Source organism: Platalea leucorodia, assembly GCF_965183815.1.
Source record: "Platalea leucorodia genome assembly, chromosome: 7".
Lineage (NCBI taxonomy): Eukaryota > Metazoa > Chordata > Aves > Pelecaniformes > Threskiornithidae > Platalea > Platalea leucorodia.
The window spans coordinates 45,423,867-45,450,063 of record NC_138829.1 but is presented as its reverse complement, the minus strand read 5'-3'; the positions used below and the strand labels follow the sequence as shown (position 1 = coordinate 45,450,063).

The 26,197-nt window shown below is 49.7% G+C and overlaps 2 protein-coding genes across 11 annotated transcripts in view; one reads left to right on the top strand and one right to left on the bottom strand.

Moving 5' to 3' along the window:
* The window catches only part of NR1H3 (nuclear receptor subfamily 1 group H member 3), a 30,970-nt gene extending 14,642 nt beyond the window's left edge, over positions 1 to 16,328 (bottom strand). For 4 of the 9 annotated variants that reach the window (XM_082318201.1, XM_082318207.1, XM_082318209.1 and 1 more), the window contains exon 1: positions 15,801 to 16,051. The gene's annotated coding sequence lies outside the window, so the exon portion shown is untranslated. The other 5 variants (XM_082318203.1, XM_082318206.1, XM_082318205.1 and 2 more) reach the window with 5 other exon arrangements.
* A 320-nt stretch (positions 16,329 to 16,648) lies between these two features.
* ACP2 (acid phosphatase 2, lysosomal) lies at positions 16,649 to 26,129 on the top strand. 2 transcript variants are annotated; one of them, XR_014228862.1, is made up of 12 exons: positions 16,649 to 16,811; positions 16,895 to 16,990; positions 17,078 to 17,164; positions 19,667 to 19,819; positions 20,177 to 20,275; positions 20,438 to 20,527; positions 22,816 to 22,948; positions 23,024 to 23,112; positions 23,740 to 23,846; positions 24,072 to 24,247; positions 24,330 to 24,613; positions 24,877 to 26,129. XR_014228862.1 is itself a non-coding variant. In XM_082318217.1 (11 exons), the coding sequence occupies exons 1-11, from the start codon at positions 16,701 to 16,703 to the stop codon at positions 24,464 to 24,466; spliced, it is 1,278 nt and encodes a 425-aa protein (XP_082174343.1). In that variant the 5' UTR covers positions 16,649 to 16,700; the 3' UTR covers positions 24,467 to 26,129. The 2 variants fall into 2 exon arrangements, 1 of the variants encoding a protein (XP_082174343.1); XM_082318217.1 differs by having other exon boundaries at positions 24,330 to 26,129.
* Positions 26,130 to 26,197: the final 68 nt, after the last annotated feature.

Here is a 26,197-nt window from a genome sequence, read left to right as displayed (position 1 = left end):
GGGAGTGTAAATCCATGGGCACACCTAGGATGCAGCGAGTGGTAAGGCCTATCAGCCACTATCTTCGTGGTATAAAACCAACCCACACGCTCCTACTTTGTGCACCAGCCTCCAGCCCTCCCAAAACAGAATGGGCCAGATAGGAGAGGCCTCTTGTCTTCTCTGCTCCTAAGACACAGTATTTTTTAGTTTTCTAGATGCAGTAACAATTGCAGCCTGTGGAAAACTGACCTAACCACAAAAAGCAGCACTCTGATACTAGGTAAAGAAACCTAAACTAGCGTTTTCCCCACAGGCACACAAGTGAGAGGCTGCATGACTAGGCCCCGGAGTTTGTTTTCACAGAAACACATTAGGATTGTTTTCAAATGACTAAAAATCGTGTTGAGTTTTGTACTAATAATCATGTTATTAGAGGTTCACATCTTCCAATTTGCACCACCACTTCAACTAAAAACGTAGAAGGGCGATGCAAGCCCTAACTGCAAGAGGAAACGCTGTCTTCTTGACATAATCTACTGTGCTGCCTCCCACTGTCTGTCTCAACTCTGACAGTTTTAGAAACCAGGACTGGCCAAGTGACAAAAGATGAAGCAATCACTTCTCTCTAACGCAGCATCTAGAACAGAGAAACCTGATGAGCAGGCATAGTCCACTGAGAAAGCACATATAGATGAAAGGCTAAGGGAAACAATTTTCCACCAGCTCTTGCCACCCATGTCTCAAATAAGACACTAAACGCTTCTGAAATACGTCACCATCGGCTTTGCCCTACTCCATTTCTTCCTTCTCCATTTCTTTTCTGAGACAACGGAACAACTCGGATACCGATGGTCTCAAGATCGGCGCTCTTGGAACAGAAAGTACTGTTAACAGAGAGTGGAGGTGGCAGCCCTGGCTCTTGCACCTCATGCTAAGCGCCAGAAACATTCATCATTTCCTCCAGCAACAGTCTCATCTCATCCCATTCCCTCACCTGAGTCCTCTTCCAAGCCCAGCTGAAGTGCACTTACACACTCTTCTGGAAGCCTTTCATCTGACCTGTCATCAACAGACACAAAGCTACAGAATATGCCTAATTTCTTTTGCACATTTATTGAGGACAAGTAAAGGAGATAGCATTGGGCAGCACAGCACATAAAGAAAGCAAACGAGCCAGATGCAGTTACTGTCACACTTCTGCTAAACAGGTCTGTCCTCTCCCTGGTATTCCTTGTTTGGTGCTTTCTGTGAGAAGCTTAAGGATCAGGAACGAGACCAGATGCAAGCACATCTCTGAAAAAAACTGTACTGTGGAGTGCAGGAATAATCAGAGTAGCACAACAAGCCCTTTAGCTCCAAATACTGGATGTTCAGAGGAAACAGTAGCTTTTTAGGAAGTTTGCGCAAGTCTCTGGGATCTTTCAAAACAGGATTTACTCGTCAGAGTCCTGATCCTGTAAATTACAAAATCCTACAGCATTCTGCCAAGGGAAAATATATGGTTATGTTTCAGTTCTGTAATGAATTGCAAGCATGCTCTCTGCAGCACGTCAGCATCAGTAGAAAAGACCTTAAATTTGTATGCATATGTCAACATGACTGTGCTCACGCGTCACACAACTATGTGTCAACAGGACTGCGCCTTTGTGCATGGGCCTAACAGGCTGGTGGTGAACACATGCATCTGATAGGAAGGGCTATCTTTCAGAGGTACCTAAAGCAGGGATATAATTCAGCATTTTGGCTTCTAAATGTGTGCTGACATGCAATACAAGTGCCAGCACCCAATCTGAATCTACCTCTGAAAGCTGGGCTCACAACAGTGCATAACAGTCTCCACTGAAATGTAAATGCACAACTCGCACAGTGGCTACCTCGGGTATCAAAAGCTGGCTGCAGATCTAAATGGCCAAGAAAAGAAAAAACCTGTTGGACTGAGATTTCACGGGACCCTACAGCACCAGCACAGAACTAAGCCCCTTAGGAGACACCACTGTTCCAATTCTTTCATAAGGAGTAACCAGTATTTTGTGACCTAATGCTCTTCCTATGCTATCTCTGGTGTAGCAGCCAGAGTATTTTCACAAACCTCCCTAAGGAACTTGGTGCTACCTTGCAGCTGTCTCAGAGAAATAAAGGTTATTCGCAGCTCATGTTAGCTCATTCCTCTTCCTTCCCTCTGCATCATCACATTTCTCAAGAAATGCTGGAGCAGCTAGTAGGTCTGTAAGTGGGGTAAAAGTACATATATGAACAGGTTTCAATTAGGAAAAAGTTGAAAGAGAGACTTGTACCTTCAGGGCAGAAAAAGAATCCTGTGCAAATCTGTCACTTTGAAAATTAACTAATATTACATATGAAAACTGTTAAAACTCACGAGGAAAGATAATCAACTTCAGACTGTCAATGGGAGGGACAAACCATGAAAATGCAAGGTGTGCAAAGCAGTGCAACAGGATAGCATAAAGAATGATTTTGAACAGTATGTTTACAAAGAATGGAAAGAACAGTTGTGTAACTCTTGGGGAACGGAGACTAGCTCTGTGCCCTCACTGTAAATCCCTCTCTACAGAGAGCTACAGGGACACGGTTTGAAATCGCATTATTCATTTTGATCTCTCAGAAGCATAAAGACAACTACAAACTGGAAGGAGTTTGCAAGCCACCACCAGTCCCAAGCTGATAAAAAAAAGCTGCGGCCTCCTGATTGCTTTCATCTGCTGTCAAGCTAAGCTTCAGCTGACCATGAGCAGCTGCCCAGGCATGCAGCACTGGCCTGTGAGCCTTGCAAGTTGTTGCCATCTCTGTCAGCTATGCAAAAGAGCCCTACCAGTCACTCCTGGCTGCGCAGCCTGCTCCTCAGGGATGGGCAGCTGCATTCTGGTCTCTTGCCCCCACGCTAAGGGCCTTATTCCCACCTCTGCCTCTCTAGCTCTGAGTTTGAGAGGGCACCCCCGCTCCTCTTACTTTGGCTTTTACTCCTGCGGCTGACCAGCTCCTTTATTACCTAACTTTGCTGACTTCTGGCATGGCCTTTGCCCATGCATTTGTCTCTTCCTTTGAGCTGGTGCATCCCTGAGCTTGGCTGGGTTCTCACCACAGCATCCAGCTCTGACTGTGAAGACTTCCTTTGGCTTTAGTCTGGTCTCAACACACAGCATGCTGTCTCCTACCCAGGTCAGGTATGGATGCCATGGCAGAGGCCAGGGAACAACAGCAAAAGCGACTAACAACTGAACAGATTAAAATAAACAAACTTGTGTCACTTGGTTGAAAGAGTACTAAGAAGAGAAGCAGGAAAGTGTAACAATGGTGTACAGCAGGATAAAAGGTGTTATTCTGAAAAATGGTATGCCTAAAAGGAATAGAAGGAAACCGAGGAAAGGAAAGTCAGGCTATTACAGAAAAACACCCTAAAGGTGAGTTCTGGGAGACTGGAGGGCAGTCTCTATAATTTTCCTTCCAAAATTAGACCTTATATTACAACCAAAACGCAGGGAGGTCTGCAGACATTTCTGAATCTGAACCTAATAAGACTTAAGATGCTCCTGACCCACAGAATATGCTATTATAAAGAAACAATGGCAGCAACAGAAGTTCCAAGCCAGTTCCACCCTACCTCAGGTAAGAAGGAATATAGGACTGAAACAAAAAAGTCTCTCTCATTGAACAAATTGGTTAGCAAAGTGAATTAGGACCGTAAGGCACAAGTGTACTACCAAACAGAATGCAGTAATTCAGGGCAGAATCAGCCCAAAATACTTTTGCTTTGTTCCACATAAAAACCCAACCAAACTCACTTCTTGTCTATGATCTTCAGAGCACAGGAGTTGTTTCTTTCCTACACAGCCTGTGGATCCCTCTGTTTTGGGAACAGGGCTTCCCAAATCATACATCAGATGAAGACAGAACGCATTGACTCTAGTCCCTCCCAAGAACCTACAAGCTCTGCAGAGGAACTCCTCACCCCAACAGCAACTGTTTTGCAAGAAGTCCACTCTCCTGTTCACGTGCCTCATCCAGCAAGAGAAGCTCCCTCCCCTCCCACCTGCCTCTCATTATTCCTTGCCTGCCAAAGGCTGAGGTTTTGGGTTTGCCCTTGTCTTCACCTCTTGGTTTCTGCTTGATCAAAGAGCGCCATGTCAACACAAGGAGCAAAAGAGGAAAAGAGAGTATACATGTGACTGCTTTCAGGGTGGGCAAGATCGTGAAATGGGCCGTGCCTTTCTGTTTTCTCTTTCCTTCTCTCCCAACTGCCAGATGCCCTTGGTCCTGCAACTGAGAGGAGGAGAAAGGAGAGGAGGTTACTGGAGTTCATTCACACTGCGCACAGGGCTGCTCCCGCCTCTCTTCCTGTTTGCATGGAAGCATCAGTCCTTCCGACACACCACGGAGAGAGAAAGAGGCAGGGAGGGAGGGAGGGAGAGAGGAGATGATGGCAAGAGAGGATAGACTTTTCCCTGGTTAATGAACTGGAAATTAATAACAAGTAATATCAGGAGTGATGTGGCCACCTTGCTGCCATGAAATTCCTTTAAAGGCCATTGACACAAGTTCCCTTGAACTCTGGAAAACGACACAAGCCAGGTCTGGATAACAAAGCTCCAGTCCCTTCTACCCCTTTAGGCTCCAGTCCCTTCTACCCCTTTAGGCTTTCTACTGTCACCTCAGCTTTCAAGCTTCTGTCCTAACCTAGAGTATAACCACCTCAGGAATGGCAAAAACTAGGGCAAGTACTGGGTTACAGCAAGGAAGGTGTTACAGTAGCAGCATTCCCCCCACCTTCCCCTCCCCTCCAAACTGTCTTGTAAAATGACAAGTCATCCTTTCTCAGCTCTGTCTGGCCAGATGAGCTGCGAAGCCAGCGTCCCGACACGGGGAGCAGACGGAGCACAGCCACTTTGGAGCGACACCAACTTCTGCAGCAGCGCGGGGACGAACATGAGCAGAAATTGCCGTTTGTAGCTGAACTGCAATAATCCCCCGTGTCTGGCTGCGAATCCAGCTCATCGACAGCTCGACACCGCTATCAGCGCCGACCTTCAGATGGCAGGAAGCACAACTGAGGCTTCGACAGGGGCTTCCAACAGGAAAAATCCCATCTGTGCTCCTCCCAGGAGGATGAACTGCACAAAGCACAGCAGCTGCCCCCTCCTGCTAGTAGAGGGGAAAGGGCAGCTCTCTGACACTCCTTGGGAAGAAGGGGAAGGGAGGGCATCCAGCCTGGAGCCTTGTCTACAGTTTGTCAGCATCAGCTATAGTAGCAAACTCTCCCTATGGAAACTCACTTTAAAATGGCAACAGCATTCTTTTGCCAGTACCACTCACAATTTCCCCAAGCAAATTAAGCTATCCTAGCAGTAAGTCTTTTTTTTTCCCATTGCACATCTAAATGTATCTACGCAAAGGTGGTTTTGGTTTGCGTGTTTGTTTTTCTTCCTAGGGCCCCTGCATTGGCTAGTGGTGCAATTCTTTCGCACTTCTAACCACACCACCAGACACACACACAAAAAACCAAAGAATAAAATCAAATGTGAAAACTGTTCGAGCAACCTAGAAAACTTCCTACTACAAAATAATCTGCTAACTAGCAAGACCCTGCTTCGGAAAACTAAAGTTGAGATGTTCACAGCTCATTATTCCTGCTGCTGACCGGCTCTTATACATCCTACTTGAAGGCTGAAAATGAGATCTGACCCCACCACCTTAGTTTCCTTATAAATGCCGCCACATGGCAGCACAGAAAACGTGCCCACAGACTCTGTTTCTTTCTGGAGTTTCTTTCTGGACTCCTTTTTTAGCTTTACTCAGCCATCAATACCTTGTTCTACACAATTATACATAGCTATCCAAAACATAACAGCCAGCCATTCTTTGAAGCAACAGTTTTAAGACCCAGAGGTAGAGCTTCCTTAGTCTTTCCAGAGAACAGGGTTTAAAAGAGACAGGAAACACACAGTGTCACCCAGATCAGAGGTAACGGCAGTAACTGGCTCGGTTCAAAAAGCTGGGTTTTTTTAAATGGGCTTGAACGGAAGCGGCGGGGGGGGAGGGATTAGTTGGAGAAGCCTCTCTCTTCAATCATTGTGGACTTCTACGGGGGTGCCACGTTACAGAACAAAACAAACTCTACCTTGGATCCTACATTCTTCCTTTACGACCCTCAGTCCCACAGACGTTACAGCCCTGCTTCACGGAACACAAGTCTGACTCATGGCGGATTTGAGATGTCATCCCAATGCCATCTCCAAACTGAAGCAAGAGATCACAACGTAAGAAAAAAAGGAAAAAAAAAAAGAAGCAAGAATGAATTCCCAAAATGACCCCCTGATAGTGGAGATGCCAGGGAAAAGGGTTAAATCTAGTCTGTAAGCCATAAGAGAGGCAACTAGATTATGCCTAGAAAAGAGTAGTCCGTCAGCAATACAAGAATCAACTAGATTATGCCTAGAAAAGAGCACTGCAGGCCTTTCTTCTGCATGTAGAAAATTATAATGATAAATAATCACACAACTTACTGTTTACCTGATTGTTTCCTTAAAAATAATTTCATCTCCACTAAACTATACAGTAAGGGAATAACATCTCATGACTCATGCCTATTCTAGCCAAGTGTCTTTATCAGCTAGCATCGTGAAAGGGAAATCTGCTCAGCAGTCCGGGTTGTCTCAGCCCACCTCCTCAACATCAGTGTCCCAAACTGCGGCTGACTCCTCTGAGCTGGAACATGGCCCAGTCCACTGTCAGCACTGAACTACTACTAAAACAGATAAAAGCAGTAGGAAGCAGCTGCAATACTTTACCAGGAAGACAAGATGACAAGGGACACGTAAAGCCGTAGGATGGATCACAGCAAAGCCAGAAAGAGAACTTAAAGGCCCTCGACCCCTAGCCCTTCTCCAGACCACCTTCTCTTTCAAACTGGTCCTCTCCATCCTCTAGCAGCTATGAAATAAAAGAACATGAAGAACAGAGGCAAGAGCCAAGAACAGAATAAGAGGGCTCTTTACAGTACAATTGTGTGTTCGTTTTTCTGATTTCCTTCTTTCCTTCCACCCCAAGAGTACCTTCATCAGCATGCCGCATATCACCATAACTGAACCAAGATTGTTTCTTGGAAACAGCCTTTTTATAATGTACCCTATCCATATAGCACTTAGTATCCAAGCACCATCCCACCTCAAAGCATCCATCAAAACAAATACTACCGCTCACAGGCAAAACAGAAATACAGTATTGAATTGCAAAACAGGCAGGAAACTCATTAAGATTCCCTTAAGGGCAGTAGGGGAAGTGTACCGATTCCCATTCATCGAAATATCATCCCTAGATGTAGCACAGAGGTCAGGAAGAAATGACAGTACTACAGAAATACCCATATAAAGAACACATTGGAGGGATACCGGAACGGAGTTTTAAATCGCTTCAGAGTGAGCTTGACTGTTAATCTATTCCTCACTCATCCATTACTGAGGACATATTTTCACAGGTTTTGCTAACATCGCTCTTAGAAGAATGGGAGAAGAGAGGCAGGGGTTGCCACTCTGCAGCAGTTGTACGTATCTAAGCCTAGGTCAGCCAGAAGACGGCAGCAGAGCAAGAAGAGAGATCAGAAGAGCTGCCAAGAAACGCAGCGAAGACTGGCATAGGGGTGCAGGTCAGAATAAAGGACTATTAAGAGTTCCGTTGCAAAGTAAACTTACCCTGCTTTTGACTTTACTATTCTGGATCCTGGCCTCTATGGTCTATTTCTGCTTTGGGGGTCATTGCAACTAAACACTTACAAGGTACAGTAACAGCAAAATAAGGAGGAGGGATTTTTTTTGTTTTTTAATAAACCCACAGGGTGGAAGCTAGGAGGGAAGGGTTAAAGGTCTGAAAATGAGAGGAAGAAGATCTGTGTGACAAGAAGGGAGCATGTGAGAGGGCGTGTGACAGGCTGTGTAGTAGAATGTGTGTGTAGATCTCATTCCCTCCGAGGCTCTTGGCCAAATGTGGAGCTGAACTTTCTGCAGACTTTGTCCTGCCAAGTCATGTTCCCTTCTCACACTGCCTGACATCACCACAAATACTCAGCTGGAAAACAGTCCAGAGCCGGACAGAGTCCACCGCTCAAACACCAGCCAGTGAAATGGCTGCGCTCACGGCACACCCACCAGATGGGAAACCAGAGCCACCGACTCTCCTCACAGGTTGTCTCCAAGCGCCCAGGAGGCCTCACCCTCATCCATCCAGAAAGAGCCCTAACAAGGCACAGAGAGATCAGAGGTGCTAACAGACAAATGCTTTTCTATTGCCCAAATAACGTAGCCCAGAACAGCTTGAAAGTCTGCACAAAGGCTCTAATAGAAGAAAGCAAAAGAACATAACCGTCAGATTGTCAGGGTTTGTCACAAGCAGCGAGCAGCAAGGAGCCCACTCTGTTCCCAGCTCCAGTACAACCCTGCCACAGGGAGAAGGAAGCCATCACACACGACCCACGGGCGAACCAGGAGCCAGTGGTTCTACATGACTGATGCTCCAGCAGGGTCTGCACGAAGCAAGCAAGCAAACATACTGTCAGAGAGCTCGTATCACCTGACTTCTCAGAAATAACCGTGAACCCAAAAAACGAGCGCGTATACAAGTGCGTGGGAGCAGGCAATGGGGCTAAGCCAACAGGTGGCTGGATTTCTTATTTTGATCCTTGTATCAAGGGAGAAGGGTGGGGACGGCCACCAATTCTGGGACACTGCTAAAGGCACCACCCAGACCAAGTATCAGGGAGTAGCAGTTGGAGAGGATACTGAAACAAGGGAGGACAAAGTCTGCAGTCTCTTGTTTTTTCTTCAGCCTTCACCCCCAGCCTGCTGCTTAAAAGCAGCATGATAGGAAATACCCTCAAAGCACAGGTGATGGGGAGAAAAGTCATGTTTTCTTCAGGCAAAGGTTTCTGCTTTCTCTGCTACTGTTCTATTTCTAGGAAAACAAACAGCAACTTGGGAGCTTTCTGGAGACCAAGGGAAAATTTTTCTTCAGTCCCATATAGCGCAGAAAGTTAAGTCCCCTCTTCTCAGGCACACCTAGATAACGGAAGCTACATTATATGATCTATGCTTATCCATATTTTATATTTTAAAACACTCCTCACAACAGAAGTTCCCTCTTCCTTTGTGAAGGAAGGGAGTCTGACACCTTCCTTAAAGGTCCAGCAGTGCAACCTTGCCGATCCACATGCTGTATGGACCTTAAATCATATCCCCCAGGCTTCCGGCCCACACTTGCGGATGCCTGAGAATCTGTCCCCCTCCCCAGCTGTAAACACAGAAGATATCTTTTGACCTTCTTCCTGGCCCTTTCACAGAAACCAGAATATTATTATTCTCCTACAGACAACAGCCAAAGGTGGGAAGCAGTCAATCAGAAGACCAGAATCACAACGTTGGTATTTGAAGGCAAGGTGACAGCTTCTCCTTCTACTCTCAGAGCACGCAGCTTGGTGAGCTGCCGTGCCTCGGCAGCAGTACTCATGCAAGCCGAAGCACGCTGGTGAGGAGGGCTGACCACAGGACTCTCTGTATGTGCATGCATGTCAAGGCAAGCGCCATCAGAGCAAGTCTCCAAGGCTGTTCCAGTCCAGCCTCATGTGCCCGCAAACATTTGCGCATGGGTTCCTGCTGGCAGGCGCGCAAGAAGCCACTGCACGTGCATATCTGACAGCCTGACTGTGTAAAATCCTCCAGGAAAATTCACTGGCATGGCATGTGGAATCCTTTGGGGGCTGGCACATTTCTGCATGTATGACCTTGGCAACCGAGATACACCATGGAGCTGTTGCAGAAGCCTACCTCTTTGCCCTCGTTTCATAAGGGCCCTAGATAGACTATTTAAATTCCAAACATTTTCCTTTAAACGTATTTTACACACATTTTTCAAGATTACACTCATTAAATTTATTTTCTAAGTTAATGACAACTTATGATAAAGCCGTTTAGGCAAACAAATTTGTCATTTAGACACACACACACCCTATCCAAGCAGCACATGGTTGTTGGAGAATCTTTAAAAGAGCGCAATTCCTAAACTCTAGAAAGTCACTAAGTCCGCAGAACCAGAATCCATGGAAGCACAAAACAAATATTTCTTAAGAAGGGCAGAAAGATTAGTTTCTTCAATTCACTTATTAAATTAGTTCAGTTCACTCAAGGTTGGGGGAGGCAGCATAAAATAGGGGGGAGCTGTTTCTCTTTTCCAATCTCTGAAAAACAAGACAAGGGAGGATGAGTTATGCTCATTCTAAGATCTGGAAGGACACAACGACCAAAAACAACCAGTCAATTTCGCTAAGTACAGATAACACTACCCTGTTAAAATAAGTCAGTTATAATAGCGCACACTCCAGCAAGCGTATTTTCTCTTATGTATCCAGTGCATGATTATAGTCTAATTATAAAAAATTTGCATATTTAATTTGACCTTTTTATTCAAATGCCATTTTGAACAAGTCATGAGGAAAGAAATTATTCACCTAGTAAACACAAATAACTATTTTCCAACGTAAACATTTACTGTCATACAATAGCATGAATGGGTGTATGTAAATACACTATATCATCCTGTTTAGCAAGAAGTAGTAATAGATTAACCTAACCAATTAGAATAAACCTTCCTTTTAAGAAAGCATCAAATGCAAAACAAAGCTTAAACGAACTAAATTTAAATCACCAACTTTAATCATGATTTAAATCAGCAAGTGGGAAGCCTTGATGTAAACCCATTAACCTTGTTTGTTTCAGAGTTGTGCTAGTACCAGCGGGCCAAGACTGCCCCTCTCCCTTGAGGGAGAGAGGATACAACTTCCATGCCCAGCTCGCTTCAAGAAATTTTACAAGTATATTTGCCAATATTTTTTTTAAAGCCTTAAAACAAACTAGAAAGCCCTACATGCCAGGAGACACCTACTCTCTTGGCAGTCATCTGCTTTAGCAATCAGTCTGATACTCACCTAACATCTTTTATTTACATCCCAGAGAGGTTTCTGTGCGCACACGATACGCTCTGCAGCGTGGCTTTTAAATTGCTTCAATCCTCACATCCCACGAGACAGTTCTCCTACTTAGTCCTACAGACACTAGTTTTGGTCTGTTCGAAACAAAAATTAGATTTCTCATTCTCTAACGTTGTTCTCTTCATTTCTTCATCAACTTCCCACTAAATAAACATTTATCTTCTCCCCTCCCTTAAACTTACTGGACCATCTGTAGTGCTCTGCTGTCCTCTGTGCACTACCCTACTTAGCCTTTACCCTCCCCAAATAAGAAACTTAAAAGCTTGGCAGTGTATACTTCAAAGCAACTTGTGAAATTGTACTGACATTGAGTGTATCACCTTAACATTTTCTTTTTGACGCTGAATAAAGCAAGTAATTTTGCTTTACAGGAAATCTGGTTTTGAGATCTCCAGATCAAAAAGTGCAAGCTACACTGGCTCCAGGGGTGTCTCCTTTTTAGTGAGGACAGAAGAAAGGAATTTGTCTATGCTCCAAAAATGGAAAAAAGGTATTCTGTCCTGAGCAGGAAGTCACAGAATAAAAACCATGCAGGAGTGCTACAGTAACCCACCATACCACTTCTAATTAAGAAATTTTTAAGATCTGCCAGAACATGGACAGCCTCATCTAATTTAACAATATTATACACACCTCTCAAAGCCGAACTGACTGCAATGCAGCTTCTAGCTGCAGTAACCACAATGAAAATGCTAAGTCAAATGTCGTACTTGTATATTAGCAGACGTATGATCTAATGACCAAGTTCAACCTGTTTGCAGCCTAAATGCAGACCTGTACCTGTCAGCAGGAAGCATTCCCCTGAATTCCCTCCTAAGATGAAGTTCCTTCCCACCGAGGCAGTTTCCACAGCTAAGAGAATGTGGTTCTGCCTTCCTAAATTACTAGGCTCTGAAGAAAACAGGGTAACATATCCTACTGCGGACCAGCGGAACAATTTCCCCCAATGAAACAAAATATCTTTGTAAAGAATCATGGAAGGGCTTGGGTTGAAATGGACCTTAAAGATCGTCTAGCTCCAAGCCCCCTACCATGGGCAGGGATACCTACGACAGGTTTCGCCTCAGTTCTGAAACACTGATTTTTCTCCAAGATTGTCAGGTCTGTGAAGCTTATGACTTGGGGGGGGGGGGGGGGGGGGGGTGACATACAATCTGATAGGCTTTCCTATTCAACATGCAAAGACCCACACATCTGCAACAATGCGACTTTCACAGCAGCTGCTTCCAAAGCAGAAAGCAGGATCACCCTTCAACGCATTCAAGACAAAGCACATTATATTCTACACTCTTCCTTGGGCAGATGGGAACACAACTTCTGAAAAATAGCAACAGTTAAAGACTTTAAATTCAAAACTTAAAATTTTGAAGACTGTCAATCTTGATAGCCATACAATCACCGACCAGATCTAATTACAAGAGACATGACTTTTGAGGTCTGAGACCATCACCACTGGATCAAACATTTAACAACAGCAAGAAATTCATCCTTCTGTTTACCACAGAATAAGCGTGCTGAGTTGTGAGGACTAATCCTAAAGAAAGCATCGTTCTCAGAAAAAAAAAGTCATAGCAATCAAATGAACTTTAATACACTGGGAACACGACTCTTCCTGCAAGTGTGAGATCAGGAGAAGGCAGCGAACTCATGCTCTGTACTTATACGGCTGCACGCCTGTTCTTCTGCACACCCTCTGCCTGCCTCCTCGCTGCACAGCCAGCTGGTAAAGAAAACATGCTGACAAGGCACAGAGAGCTGCGGCAGCAGTAACTGGAAACAACTGATGATGGTAACCCAAGGCACACAGCCAGGACACACTAATTCTGCGATAAAGTTTACCGTTTCTTATTTTTTCAGATTAGGCAGTTTATATATATAGTCCCTGCCATGGTACTTCTCCTTGCATCCCTTCACAATACAAATAGCTGCAGGTTTCCCCTGGCAGCTACGAAACTCCTGAGCAGCTCGGCAACAACCCACGTTCTGTCCCACCTGACACTTGTTTGGGTTTATTCCCCCCACCTTTTTTTTGGGGGGTGGGAGGGAGGCACCTGTTAGTTATTTTCACCCCTGCTTTTCTCCTGCAAAGCCCGCCTTCTCATATGAAGAAGGACGCATGGGCATATGTACATATGAGAAAGAAGTATCGCTGAACTCGGTGCTAGATTTCAAAAAGGGGTTACAGCAGGAAGCTACACAGTCAGTCTGACCTCCCAAGTCTTGCAGCAGCAGCAACCTTCTGGCAAACGGGCCACAGGTGGGATAGCAGAGAAGCACAGCAAGGCCAGACTCCATCTGGTCCTGGCACAATGCGTACCATGTCCAACGCCCTCTTTCCACAGCCCAAAGGAAAGAAGGGCTGAGCTCAGCAACACTTGGCTGACATTTTCAAACTGCATTTGCTTCCCTAACTAGAAGATAAGACATTTTTTCCTGTTTCTACCTCAGCAGGGGGGGTTATGTCTTGATTAAGACTCACACACTCAACAAACCAAGCCCACCACTCACTAAAGGAAGTAAAAAACAGCTTTTCCTTTGTCTTCTGTCTGTCCTCAGGTACAGCCTTCTCCCTGACACCTGGGGAACAACAGATACTCCACATACTTTGGAACGAGCAGCAGAGCCGAGAGGAGCCTTCCCTACAGACAAACATAACCTGCAGTCATAGCCAGAAACTGGCTGACACGCAGTGATCCAAACGGTTAGTCAGAAACGTGACTCAGTGTTGGAGACTCCCTCAAAAAAGCCTTGCAGTGAAAAGCCCAGCTGTGCCTTTAGGAAAAAGAAAAGGGGGGAAGGAAATTTCAGGTGATAAAAGTATTTTTCTTTCACCGATGGTCCAAGGTTTGCTTCTGGCCCATAACAAAATACCTGACGTGACAATCTGTGGACCTTAGCACAAAGAGCTGCAGTGAAATGACACAATTAAGAGTCATCACCAATACAAACAAAGTTACCTTTTAACAGCACTATGCAAACTGACAGCTGTGCAGACAAGTTTGTGTCCTAGAAAGCTCGCGATCTGGGCTGACAGGATGCAACAGGTGAATGAGACGGAGAAATGCAGAGCTGAGCGGAGGAGACAAGGGAAAATGAAAGCTAACAAGTTACCACAAAACAAGTGGACATCTCCATGCTGCACCTGACAGCATCTCTGGAGACAGCAGAGACTCGGGCTCTCTGGACGCGCGCTAACAGCCAGGAGTAACTGCTACCCCCTCCCCAAACGCCTGCTCTAACTTGCTAGGTCCCTGCACCATCGCTGCCCCTTCTCCCACCTCTCCAACGGCGCGGCTGCGCAACCGCTGCCGGCCGCAGACGGCGGGCCCTGCCACCGCCTGCAACGCCAACACCGCACCGCCGCCGGCACCCGGCTCCTCACCCAGCCCCAGACGGCGACTCCCTCCCTCCCGCCCACGGCGCAGGGGAGCCCGGCCGGCGGCTCTCGCCGAGCCGCCGTCAGAAACGCGCCGCTCGGGGCCGCCGCCAGCCCGGCCCGCACCCCCGCCAGGCCCCGGGCGGCTCGGCGGGACGGGCCGCCGCCGCCCCGTTTCCTTCCAGCACCTTCCAGCGCCGCCCGGCCCGGCCGGCAGCACCAGGGGGGACGGGCGGCGCTGGGCCGCCGGCACCGGGTCCCAGGAAGCCCCGCCGCAGGCCGCCGGGCCGGAAAGCGGCGGGGCGGGAGAGCGCGTCCGCGCCTCCGTCCCCCACCGTGAGTCACGGACACGTGGAGCGGCCGGGCCGGGCCGGGCCGGCGGACGGCGGCGAGGAGGAGGAGGAGGCGGAGGAGGAGGAGGCGCCCGCCCCGCCGCCCTCACAGCCAGAGCCGAGGAGAAAAGTTACCGGCGCGGCCCGCGGCTCCTCAGCGATGTGCGGCGGCGGCCGCCGCCGTGGCGCAGGACCCGAGCCGCCGGCGGGAGGGGAGGGGCGGCGCGGCCCGGCCCGGCCCGGCGCTGCTCCCGGCGGGGCGCCGCGGCGGAGCTGCGGTGATGTCACGCGCGGCGCGGCCCCGGGTCACGTGCAGCACCGCCCGCCCCGCCCCCGGCCCCGCCCGCTGTGAGGCGGCGGGAGGCGGAGGCCGCGGCCGCCCTCCGGAGCCGGCGCAGGGCTGAACCCTGCCCGGTAACTGCAGGTCGCTGAAACTGCGGCCACCGGCGGGTCCGGACCCCCGTCCCACGCTCCTCCGTGCCCGCGGGCGCCCACAGCTCCACCCCGCCGCAGGGCCGCTGCCGGGCCCCGCCCTCACCGCGGCTCGGGAGCAGCAAAGCCCGCGGAGAGGACGGCAACAACCCGCCGGTGCCCGCGGAGCAGCAGGCCCCGCCTGCGAGTAACCCCTTCCTTCCAGCCCCCCCGAGCCCCACCGGCACGGTACCGGCAAAAACCCCGCAACGTCATGCTCGTCGCGAGGCACGCGATGGCACCCGTTTAAATCCCCTAAGCGAGCAAATGAAGCGCAGCGCTCCCGCCGGCCGAACTCCGCACCGAGCCTGCCCCCGCACCGCCCCGCACTCGCGGACCTCACCCACGCAACGCCCCAGCGCTGCAAACCGCAGGAAAGTTTTGAGCCCGCCAGCACGGACAAACGGGCAGGCTTCTGAGCCGCCGGGCTCCGCGCCTCCGGGATTTCCTCGCAAACGCGACAGCCGCGTTTCCTTCCTTTCCCGAGAAGCCCAGGTAATCGCTTGTCTCCGCGCGCTGCCAGGTGGAGGCGGGCGCCAAATCCCACAGAATTCGCTTCTGTGTTTCTTCCCGCTATTCCAACGGCACCTACCGGATCGGCGGCCGACGCTCGGGCAGAGGCGCACCGGGAAGCAGAAGCCGGTTCCCCCGAGGTTCGCAGGGAACGGCGGAACCGGGGCCCGACCCGCCCGGCGCAGCCCCTCCGCAGCAGGGCCGGCGGCGGCAGGCTCCCGTCTCCACGCAGGCAGCGCCAGGCGGACCCGGGGGAGGCGGGCAAGGCCCCGCGGAGCCAGGGCGGCCGGGCCGCGCGTGCCTGCGCGCTTTCCCTCTTCCCGTCCGTCACGACTTTACCCAAGAGATCGCAGGTGACGCCAGAGCGCTGTGAAAAATTTTTTTTCTGGTTTACAAAGAAGCCGCCGGATGACGGCGCGCCCGGGGTAACGCTCCGCTCGCCCCGACACCACCGCGCCCGCCCGCTCCCGCCCGCCGCCGAGCACCTGCGCGGTGGAAGCCGGCGGGGAGGCCCCGCGGGCCGCGGGCCAGCCGGCGGAGGAGGCCGCCGTCCTCGAGGGGCCCAGCCGCTCCCGCAGCAGGCCGGCGGGCTGAGCGGGCCCGCCCCCGCCGCCAGCCTCCGCCCCTCGGGAGGCGGGAGCAGCCCCGGGGGCCCGCCCGAGGCCCGGCCCCCTCCCCACGCCGGCTCGGCCTCGCCCGGACCCGCGGAGCGCAGCGGGGCCGCCCGGCGCTGCCGGGGCGCGTCCGTCCCCGCGGGGGGACGGGGGGGGGGGGGGGGCGCATCCCGCGAAGCCCCCGGGGCCGCCCCGAGCGCTGCCGAGCGCCGCCCGCCCCGCCCCGCCCCGCCCCGCCGCCGGGAGTGGCGGCCGCCCGGGCCCGGCCGCGGCGCTTCCGGTGTGCGCAGGAAAGCTGCGTCCGTGCGGGCCCGCGGCCGGCGGCGGCTCGGTTCCGCGCGGCGGCGGCGGCGGAGGGAAGCGCCATGGCGGCCGATCCGGCGGGGTGCGGCCGGGGAGGCGCCGTCCTGCTCCTCCTGGCGCTCTGCCTGCAGCCGCCGCCCGCCCGGCCCCGCAGCCTCCGCTTCGTAACGCTGGTGAGGGGAAGGGGGGCGGCGGGAGGGGGCCGGGCCGGGCCGCGGGGCCGGGCCGGGCCGGTGTGACGCGGTGCCGCCCGCAGGTGTACCGGCACGGAGACCGCTCGCCCATCAAGGCCTACCCGCGGGACCCCTTCCAGGAGGGCGCCTGGCCCCAGGGCTTCGGGCAGCTCACGCAGGTGCGTGCGCGGCCGCGGCGGGCGGCGGGCGGGGGCCGGCCGGGCCAGGGCCGGCGCCGCCGCCGGTAACGCCCGGTGCCGTTGCAGGTGGGGATGCGGCAGCAGTGGGAGCTGGGCCAGGCCCTGCGGCGGCGCTACCGCGGCTTCCTCAGCGACTCGTACCGGCGGCAGGAGGTCAGTGCCGCCGCGCCGGCACCGGGGCTCGGGGGGCGGGGGGGAACGGCGGTCTCTGCCGCCCGGGGGCCCGGGCCGCCCCGGCGGGCGGCAGCTGAGGGCGGGGGCCGCGGGTGGCTTCTTTCGGAGGGGGAATGCCGGCGCCGGGTCCCGAAGTATTTGCGTGTGTAGCCCGGGTCCCCCGCAGGCTGCCGAGGCGGAGCGGAGGGGCCGGGCGCAGGCTTTGTTCGGGCCCGGCCGGGGGGAGGAGCGGAGCGGGGCGGTGGGATCGGGCCGGGCCGGGCCGGGCCCCAGCGCTGCCCCGCCGCGGGGCGCGGGGCGACCCAGCACCCCGCCAGGTCAGGGCAGCAACGCAGGGATGCTGCTGCGCTGGAGCTGCTGCCCTGCTGTTCCTTACTCGAGGTTGTGAGGTTTTATTTTTTTCTGTCACACCAGCTGAGAAGGCGGCAGCCCGTGTCTGCCCTGCCCTGCCCTCCCCGGGGCTCCTCAGCTGCGCTCTCACGGGAGGCCGTACATACCAGCAGTAGTTACTCACCAGAAGTGACCCTCTCGTTTCTTTCCACCTGTACAGTATTGATGGCTTCAGGCCCCCAAAGCTATTAATTTTGCTCTCTCCCTCCAGGATGTTGCCACGCTTTATAATAGTTCTTGAGAAACTGGTAGGTTTCTTTTACAAAAAGTTACGGAGCCCTTGTGGAACCATGTGCTAAGCACAGGGGAAAATTTGAAAGATCAAAAAAAGTGAGGAAATAGAAAATCCCCCCAAATAGCCCTGCTGGCCGATCAAAGAGGTGTGAGTCAACTGGAACGTGAGCAAGTGTCACGATGAGAGGCACGCTGTCAGGTGGTTCGGATGGACAGCGGGCAGTCAAGACCCCCTTGCCCCACCACTGGCTCTGCATTGGTTCAGTTATTTTATCTGAGCTCGCTTTGGATGCTTGACCAGATGGGGCAAAGTGAGAATCCCTGTACAATTTTCTGTCTTTGTTTCCCCCCTTTTGGGCTCCCCAGTAAATACCCAGCTTGCCATAGTTCAGATTACATCCCTTCTTTGACATTTGCTTTGTCAACAAAACCTCCGGCATCAGCTCAAACACAGATCCTTTAACCTTCCTCAGTAGTTCTTTTCCAAACATACTTCACTTTTATAGAGCTTATACCAGCTGAAACTGTTTTCCTTCTCTTGCTTGAGAAGGAAAAACAAACCAAGGCATATGCAAACAAAAGCTGTTCTGCTAACCAAGCCTGAACCCCTGCTCCGGTTGAGCAACCTCCCTGTATAAGAAGTGTTGCCTCTGGGTGACACCATATGACAGTCTGTCACCTGACTCAGCGACAAGCTGGAGCCCTGGCAAAAGGTGCTGAAGAAAACAAGTACGCTCAGGGCTTAATTGTTTTTTACTACACTTTTAAATTAGATACTTATCTTTTAAAATATTTCCTTTCTATTTCTTCAGAGCTTACTGAGGATTAAAGTAATCTCATGAGTCTCATTAGTACAGGGTCAGTTTTTTTCAAGCCACAGTTAAAAGTGGGTAGGAATTATCAGAGAAAAGACAACTTTTTTTTTTTCCCCCCCTCTCATGACTGTTGAGTTTTGAGATACACTTCACATGGGAGATGCTATACAGAGCAGGGATCTGTATTTTTTCTTATGTTTCTCTCTCCTTATTTAAAAAAAAAATCCCAATCTTGATATCGTACTTCATCTTTTTGGCTTTTTATTCTTCTTGTTTCAGATTCAATATGCTGTTTTTTAGCACATTTTTTCATTATTTCCTATGTGTTCCTCTTGTTTTATCACTGGTTTCTTTCCAATCTGGGAGATTGGATACCAAAGTTTTTCCATTTTGACGCCCTGAACTTTTCTGTATTTTTCTCCTTTCTCTTTTTTCTGGGTCAGATATCTCTCTGAGCTCGGGAATGGTAAGTCGTAGCCCATTATTCCCAAGACCCCACGATGATCAAATAAAATCCCAGCTCCCCCTTTTCTTCCTCTCCTGTTAGTCAGATCACTCTTGTCTTTGTTTCTCAGATGGAAAAACTGAGGCTTGGAGAAGCCAGGGTTTTTTTTCATGAGCACAGCGGGTCATTCCTAGAACTGAGAACTGAATGCAGGAGTTTGCCCCAGTCCTGCTCTGTAAATGTAGTGCATTTCCTAGCTGTGGCCATCGTTATCTGCATCTCTGTCTTGCTCTTCTCTGGCTCTTCCTCATATTCAGACTCCTCTCTGTCTGTAACCCCCGCACAGTGCATCTGGCTATCCCACTTACCCAGAACAGACTGCTCCGGTATTACGTGCCAAATTGTCTCTGTGTCCGTCCTTGACAGTTTTGTCCCGGTTGACATCAGCAGGCTGGGTCACTTCAACTCCTGTTATCCTGTCGTCCACGAGCAGCTGCAGGGCACTTGGCAACGTTCCTCAGCGAGCGCATCGTCCTGCGTCCCAGCATCGCCGCTTACGGTAGCATTACTAATGGCGCGCTGTCCCTGTCCTGGCAGATCTTCATCCGCAGCACAGACTGCGATCGGACGCTGATGAGTGCGGAGGCCAACCTGGCAGGCCTGTATCCCCCGGAGGGACAGCAGATGTTCAACCCTAACATCTCCTGGCAGCCTATCCCTGTGCACACGGTGCCCGAGTTCGAGGAAAGGGTAAGTCCGTCTCAAGGATATGTACCAACTACTCAAATTGTGTGTCACGCTGACTTCTCCAAAAGTCTTTGCTTCAGTCTCAGTTCAGATTGTCTTGAACTTCTCCTGGGACCGACCTTGCAAAGGTTCTTCTCTTCTCAGAACAAGACGAGAATTCAGGGGCTGTGTTCACTCAACGTGCTAGCTGCAACACCTCAGCAGACCACACACGATGTGCAGTTTGTTAGAAGGCAGTACTTGAGGCTCTTTATAGATGCATCCCGCTAGTCAGGGTTTTGTTACAGATGCGTGTGTTGACTGCAAATTCTATACTTCAGCGTTCTCGGTGACCTAGCTGCTCTTGTTGTCTCTGCCCAGCTACTGAAGTTTCCTTTGACCCCCTGTCCACGGTATGAACAGCTGCAGAATGAAACACGGCACTCAGCAGAATACATAAATAAGACCAAAGAGAGTTGGGTAAGTGACTGTTTGCATGAGATAAGATGATCTTGGGCTTGTAGTTAAAGTATTATCACCTCTATGTAATCAGAGCTCTGAGAAAAGGGTAGGAATACCTGTACATGTAATACAGTATGAGATTAGAAAATTGAAGGCCTTTCTCTTTTCTCATACCTACAGCAATTCCTGAAGATGGTGGCGAATGAGACTGGGATGCGGGATGTCTCTCTCGAGTCTGTTTGGAGTGTGTATGACACACTGTTCTGTGAAGTAAGTTTGGCCATCATCTTACAGCCGTGGGAATTTGGTCTTTAGGGCTCACTGGATTTGGTAGAAAATTATTTTGCAAAATCCCGTAAAACAACTTTTCACCATTCCCACCCTACAGTTAGAAGTAATGTTCTAATTTCAGAATAATAACAGTTCCTACTCACTACAGGCATGTGCCAAGAATTACCTACTTTTGCACCCTGTAACCTCCCACTTTGTAGCGTAGATATATATTGTGCCAGAGCCAGAAAAAGTCCCACCTGCATAATAAATATCTCTTTTGAAAGTCACTAGGAAACGACTGCAATCTGAAATCTTTAGATCTCTGTGGATGAGTCTGAGTTATGTAAGGTAGAAATGCGATCTCTGGAAACTGAAGGAGTGTTAACTTTATGATTTAAGTCAGGAGCTTAAATTAGGACTATTCCTGGTTCTACCTGTACCTCTCTGTTACTTAGGTCAATCACTTTTCTTTCTGTGCTTCTGTTAATGCCATCTCTAAAAGAAAATAATGCTCTTCTAGGTTAAGTGGGGTTCACCCACATCTGGTTTTTGACCTGTTAGAAGGTCCTTTTCCAGAGAAAGACTCTAGAGTGACCCTTCTGCTGTCTGGGGTGGGGCACCAAACTCTGTATCGACTCTATGTCGAGTTTTGTTGAAAGCACATCTCACGAAGGCTTAAACAAAACCAAAAATCAGGTTAGCTGTACTGTGATAACGCTAAAGTAAAGGTCACATATCCAGGAGACTTACAGTTGTTGCACACAAGTTTATTTGTGTATAACTATACAGCATGATGAAGTAAATTATAGAGATCTTTCATGTCAAACTAGCTAATTGTGGAAGAAGCGGTAAAGCCAAGCATTTTGACACTGTGTCATGCTAATTCTGTGGAGGTGCAAGGCTACTTAACTTGCTGGCAGTGGTATACAGTGGTATGTACTATTTTGAGGATGTACAAGATAAATCTGCATGGAATTGCACTTTGCTATGTAAAGTAGCAGCTTGAGTTGCTGCAAGCTGAGAATATTCCAGTCCAGAGCTGCATTGCACTATGTAAATTTGCCCTTTGTATCACAAACCCAATCTCCTGTCTTGTAATGGTCACAGCGAAGCAACTTCTGTTGGTAACAAAAAATCCTTTGGTCAGCGAGATCAAGAATTTCAAATCTTCATTTTCAAGACTCATTTAATGAGCTTGCAGATTGGGCCCGGAAGGCCATCTGACAGCCACTATAATCCCCAAGAACTTGGAGAATAGTTCAGTGTTGCAAAATGAAACCAGAACGTTTTGAGGGAGTTTGACCCTCAAAACTGTACCCTCAGGCTGATCAGTCTCTTCAGCTGCTTTGGGCTTCCTCCTTTTTTCTCGCTCTTACCAACAGCGCCCTGAAGAGTAGGATTGTTTTTCTCACCTGAGCCAGTAGATTCATTCTGCTATCTGGGTGGAGAAAATAAAAAAGTCCAAGAAATAGCTGAACTCACCAGCTATTCTCTTTGTAAAATAATGAAAAACTAACTAAATATCTAAGTTGCTGATGGGAGTTCCTCCAAGCCACTCAGCCAAAATGGGCCCTTAAGGATATTCAGCCTCATCTTCTGGCAGTTTAATGGGATGTGGCATAGAAAATTGCTCCGAGTAACGCCAGGGAACCACAACTGCTGTTTGTCTGCCAGTATAACTAATCCTTTCTTGTAATGGGTTGGCTGCAAAGCAAATTCTTCTCTTGGTTCCCAGTTCTGTGTACTCTGGGTTTGAGTACTGGGCTTTGTCAGCGGTGCATCCCAGCATTACGCCTGCAGAGCGCTTGCTAACTTTCTCCAATATCCTTCAGAGGCCCTCAGAGCCTCTGGGGAAATTGTGCTGCAGGTACACCAGAAACCTGCCGTTTGCGCTCTCTCACTTAGCTTTTTGTTTTGTTTTGTTTTTGACTGCATGCCATCTGCAGGGCAGAATCAGCCACACGTAAAGTAAATGCCCTAAGATTCTGGTATCGGTGTTACGACATAACCCTGCACTCCAGTTGTGCTTTTACAGAAATGTAGCTCCTAGATTTTAATCTTTATGCTTCGCATTATTAGTTTCTGAAACAACATTAAACCCACATATATTCTATGTGTGCAGCACAGCAGTGTGAGGACAGAAACATAAATAGAAAAGGGGCATATTTAAAATAATATAGGAAATAGGAGCAGTATGGGCAGGACTCCAGACACCCTGACTCCCATTCTCTGAATAATCTGCGATCCATGCTACCTGCAGATGAGTATTCTGTTTCTCTTTTTAGCAAGCACACAAAATGGATTTGCCTGTATGGGTGACACCAGATGTCATGACTCAGTTGAAGCAACTAAAAGACTTTGGTTTTGAATTTCTGTTTGGGATCCACAGTCGGGTAGAAAAAGCTCGTCTGCAAGGCGGTGAGTGCCCCGGGGAGGGAGCTTCATGCTGCTCTGCCTAGTTTTGACCTCTTACCGGCTGTTCCCTTTCCTCAGGGGTCCTGCTGGATCACATAAGGAAAAACCTAACCAAAGCCGCAAATGTTTCTGCTCACCAGGACCTGAAACTGCTTGCCTATTCAGCGGTAAGTCAGAGCTTGGGGGCTAGCTTTCATCCATCTCCTCCTCCTCACAGGGGATTGGGGCTTGACACTAGTTTTAACCCTTTCCAGCTTCTCTACAGCCCATGCAGTGATCAGGACGTGCATCTTTCTTTGCCTCTGGCTGGGTGGGATGTGCAGGATCTGGCATCATTCCTCTGGGGCCCCGAGGAGAATTCCCAACCTGCGCTTTGTTCCTGTTAGCTCAGACTTGTGGATGAGACTGGCAGACTTTGGGGAGCCACTGCTGTATTTATTTCATAGATGGGTTGATGCTACTCAAGATGTGATGTTTCAGCAGTGTAGATACAGAGTCGTCCCCCCTTTCCAGCAGCCTACTGCCTGGCAAGTCAAGCACCTCTCCCAAATTGCTCCCTAGAGATTAATTCTTAAAGAACAACGCAGGATATATGTGGCTGCGTTTCACTTCCTCCCTTTCTCTGGCACCGTCACAGATCACCGTTCTAGCAGTACAGTTCCTCTCCTTTCTTCCAGATGGAAGTTACAAAGGTGACGTCCCCTCAGCACTGCCCTGTCCGTTACCGGTATGGTCTGAGCTGCCCTGCCACGTCCATAAGGGTGACTGATTTGGTTTTTTTCCCTCTTTCTCAGCATGACACCACACTTGTGGCACTGCAGATGGCTCTAGATGTCTACAACAAGATTCAAGCACCATACGCCTCATGTCATTTATTTGAGCTGTACCAAGAGGATGATGGGTGAGGGCTGCAGTAAAGACGTCTGCTGTGATTTCACCTCAAGGGTTAGATACCTAGGCTAGGCTCCACCCTAGGGGGATGCAATCTTGCTCCTAGTGGCAGACTCTTAGGAGGAAAACTACCACCAGAATAAAGGAAAGGGTGTGCACACTGAGTTTTTGGGAAGGGATGACTTTAGAGAAAAAAAAAAAAAAAAAAAAAAATCTAGCTGTGTTTTTCTTTCAGTGATTTCTCTGTGGAGATGTTTTTTCGGAATGAGAGTGGGAGGGAACCATTCCCACTGACAATCCCTGGCTGTCAGCATAAATGCCCACTGCAAAGATTCTTGGAACTCACAGATCCTGTTGTTCCCCAGGACTGGGAGCAAGAATGCCAGGTAGCAAGCAGCATACACGACACAGGTGAGCCCAGGCTGGACCAGAGCGTGGCAGAAGGGGAAAGCTTGGACGATACCATGTTGACCACTTGTTTTCTCCCCTGCAGAACTGTTTGTGGGTCTGGCTGTGTGTGGATCCATTCTCCTTCTCCTTATAATCCTCCTCTTGACTGTACTCTTCCGCATACAGTCTCAGCCCCCCGGCTACCGGCATGTTTCCAATGAGGGAGAAGAGCAGGCCTGACAGTTGCTTCAACTCCTTCCCAGGCAGTAGGAGGGAGCAGTGTTGCCCCTAAGGATGATTGGGCACCTTCAGTTACTGAACATTCTTCTGCTTTGGCCACTGCTTCCCCGAATGAAGCTGGACTTGATTTTTGGATGCTTTCTAAAGGTAACGTCCCAGAGAGAGAGAGAGGACTGAGCTATTCTATGGAAATGACACCTTAATTCTGAAGCCAGTACACTGTGTGGTGCCCCCAGTCCTCATACGGCTTACCTAGTCTGGGATTCCCAACATGGCCAGTTGGAGCTGGTCAAGAGCTTTCCTCCTTTCAGTGACTGTAAATGTAACCACTCACCATGATGGTGGCAGAGGGGCTTGGGCCTCCAGCAGCTGCCACATCCAGTGCAGTCAGGAGTTGCATCTCTCTTCAGGGTCGACCTGCTTTGAGTGCTTTTCTCTCAAGCCGTTGGGCTGATGACGGTGGGAAGGCTGGGCGTGGAGCAGAGGGCCCAGCTCACCAGCAATGCACCGAGACTCATCTACTGTCCATGCGGAGGGAACTGCTGCAGATGATGGCCGTGAAAAGCGTTTCTTGAGGTTGCTGCTACGTAGTTGCTGCTGGCAACTGGTCTTTTTTACCCTCCTCACATTGTGGTTCAAGAGAGAACTGGCCTGCAATCAGGACAAGATTGAAAACCCAGCAGTAGTTTCTAGGATTCAGCGCAGAGGAGGTTACATGCGATCCAAAGAAGCTCTAAGAGCTTCATCAGAGAGATGAATTCCTGTGACCATAGCAAACCTGCACCCAATTTCTTGTGCAATGTTGGCTCTAGAAAGGAGAGTCCCCGTAGATAAGAAACTTTGGCCCTGTCTAAAGATTCAGCTTTTGAATTTGACTTCCCCACCTCTGAACTTCTTACAGGGAATATCCAGTACTGCAGGCAGTCCAGATTTCAGCTATGAGCCCAAGGAATATGCTTTACTAGCAGAATGGTTTTATGCTGTAATTAAAGAGATGTAGCAGAGCTGTTTACCTAAGACTAGATTAAATGCCGAGTTCTGTATGTTTTTTCCCTATCATCTTCCCTACTGGATAGACAACAAACAAACAAACAACATTAAGGATCAGAGTTTGCAGGTGACTGTGAATCCCTTTATTTGCCACGCTTTGGCATTTTGTCCAAAGCGTGATTCTTTCCGCAGGCTGGCCCCTCTGCGCGCACTGCAGCTGCTGCAGGGAATTTCATGCCAAGTGCCCGCCACCTGCCTTGTAGCTTTTGGCAGAAAATGAGAGACTGCAGCAGGCACCAGAAGCACAGGCTCTTCACATGGTGATGCTGCACATTCACTTCCCACTTTTACTTCCCTTTCTGGTGCAGTTCCTTCCCCTGTTGGCGGCAGAAGCCAGTTCTTAGGTTACAGACGTTTCCTTTTCTTCCCCTGTGGAGTACCGTGGGGACTTTTCCCTACACCATAATCGGCATCTGCCATTATGGGAACTCTAAATCAGCAGAAGCAGCTTGCTGTTCTCAGCATCTTCCTCACCTTTTTGTCCTCTGAAGATATGATCTAGGTCTCCTGCACAGCAAGACAGTCATAAAGAAAAAGCTACTGCCTGTGAGAACAGGCACAAGAAAGAGGTAATAGGAAGTGCATTTAAGGGGACCAGGCCTGTTATTTTTAAAGGCAGGAAATTTTGCACACACAGAGGAAAGGTTTCTATGATGATTTAGACATTTTGACTGTGAATAA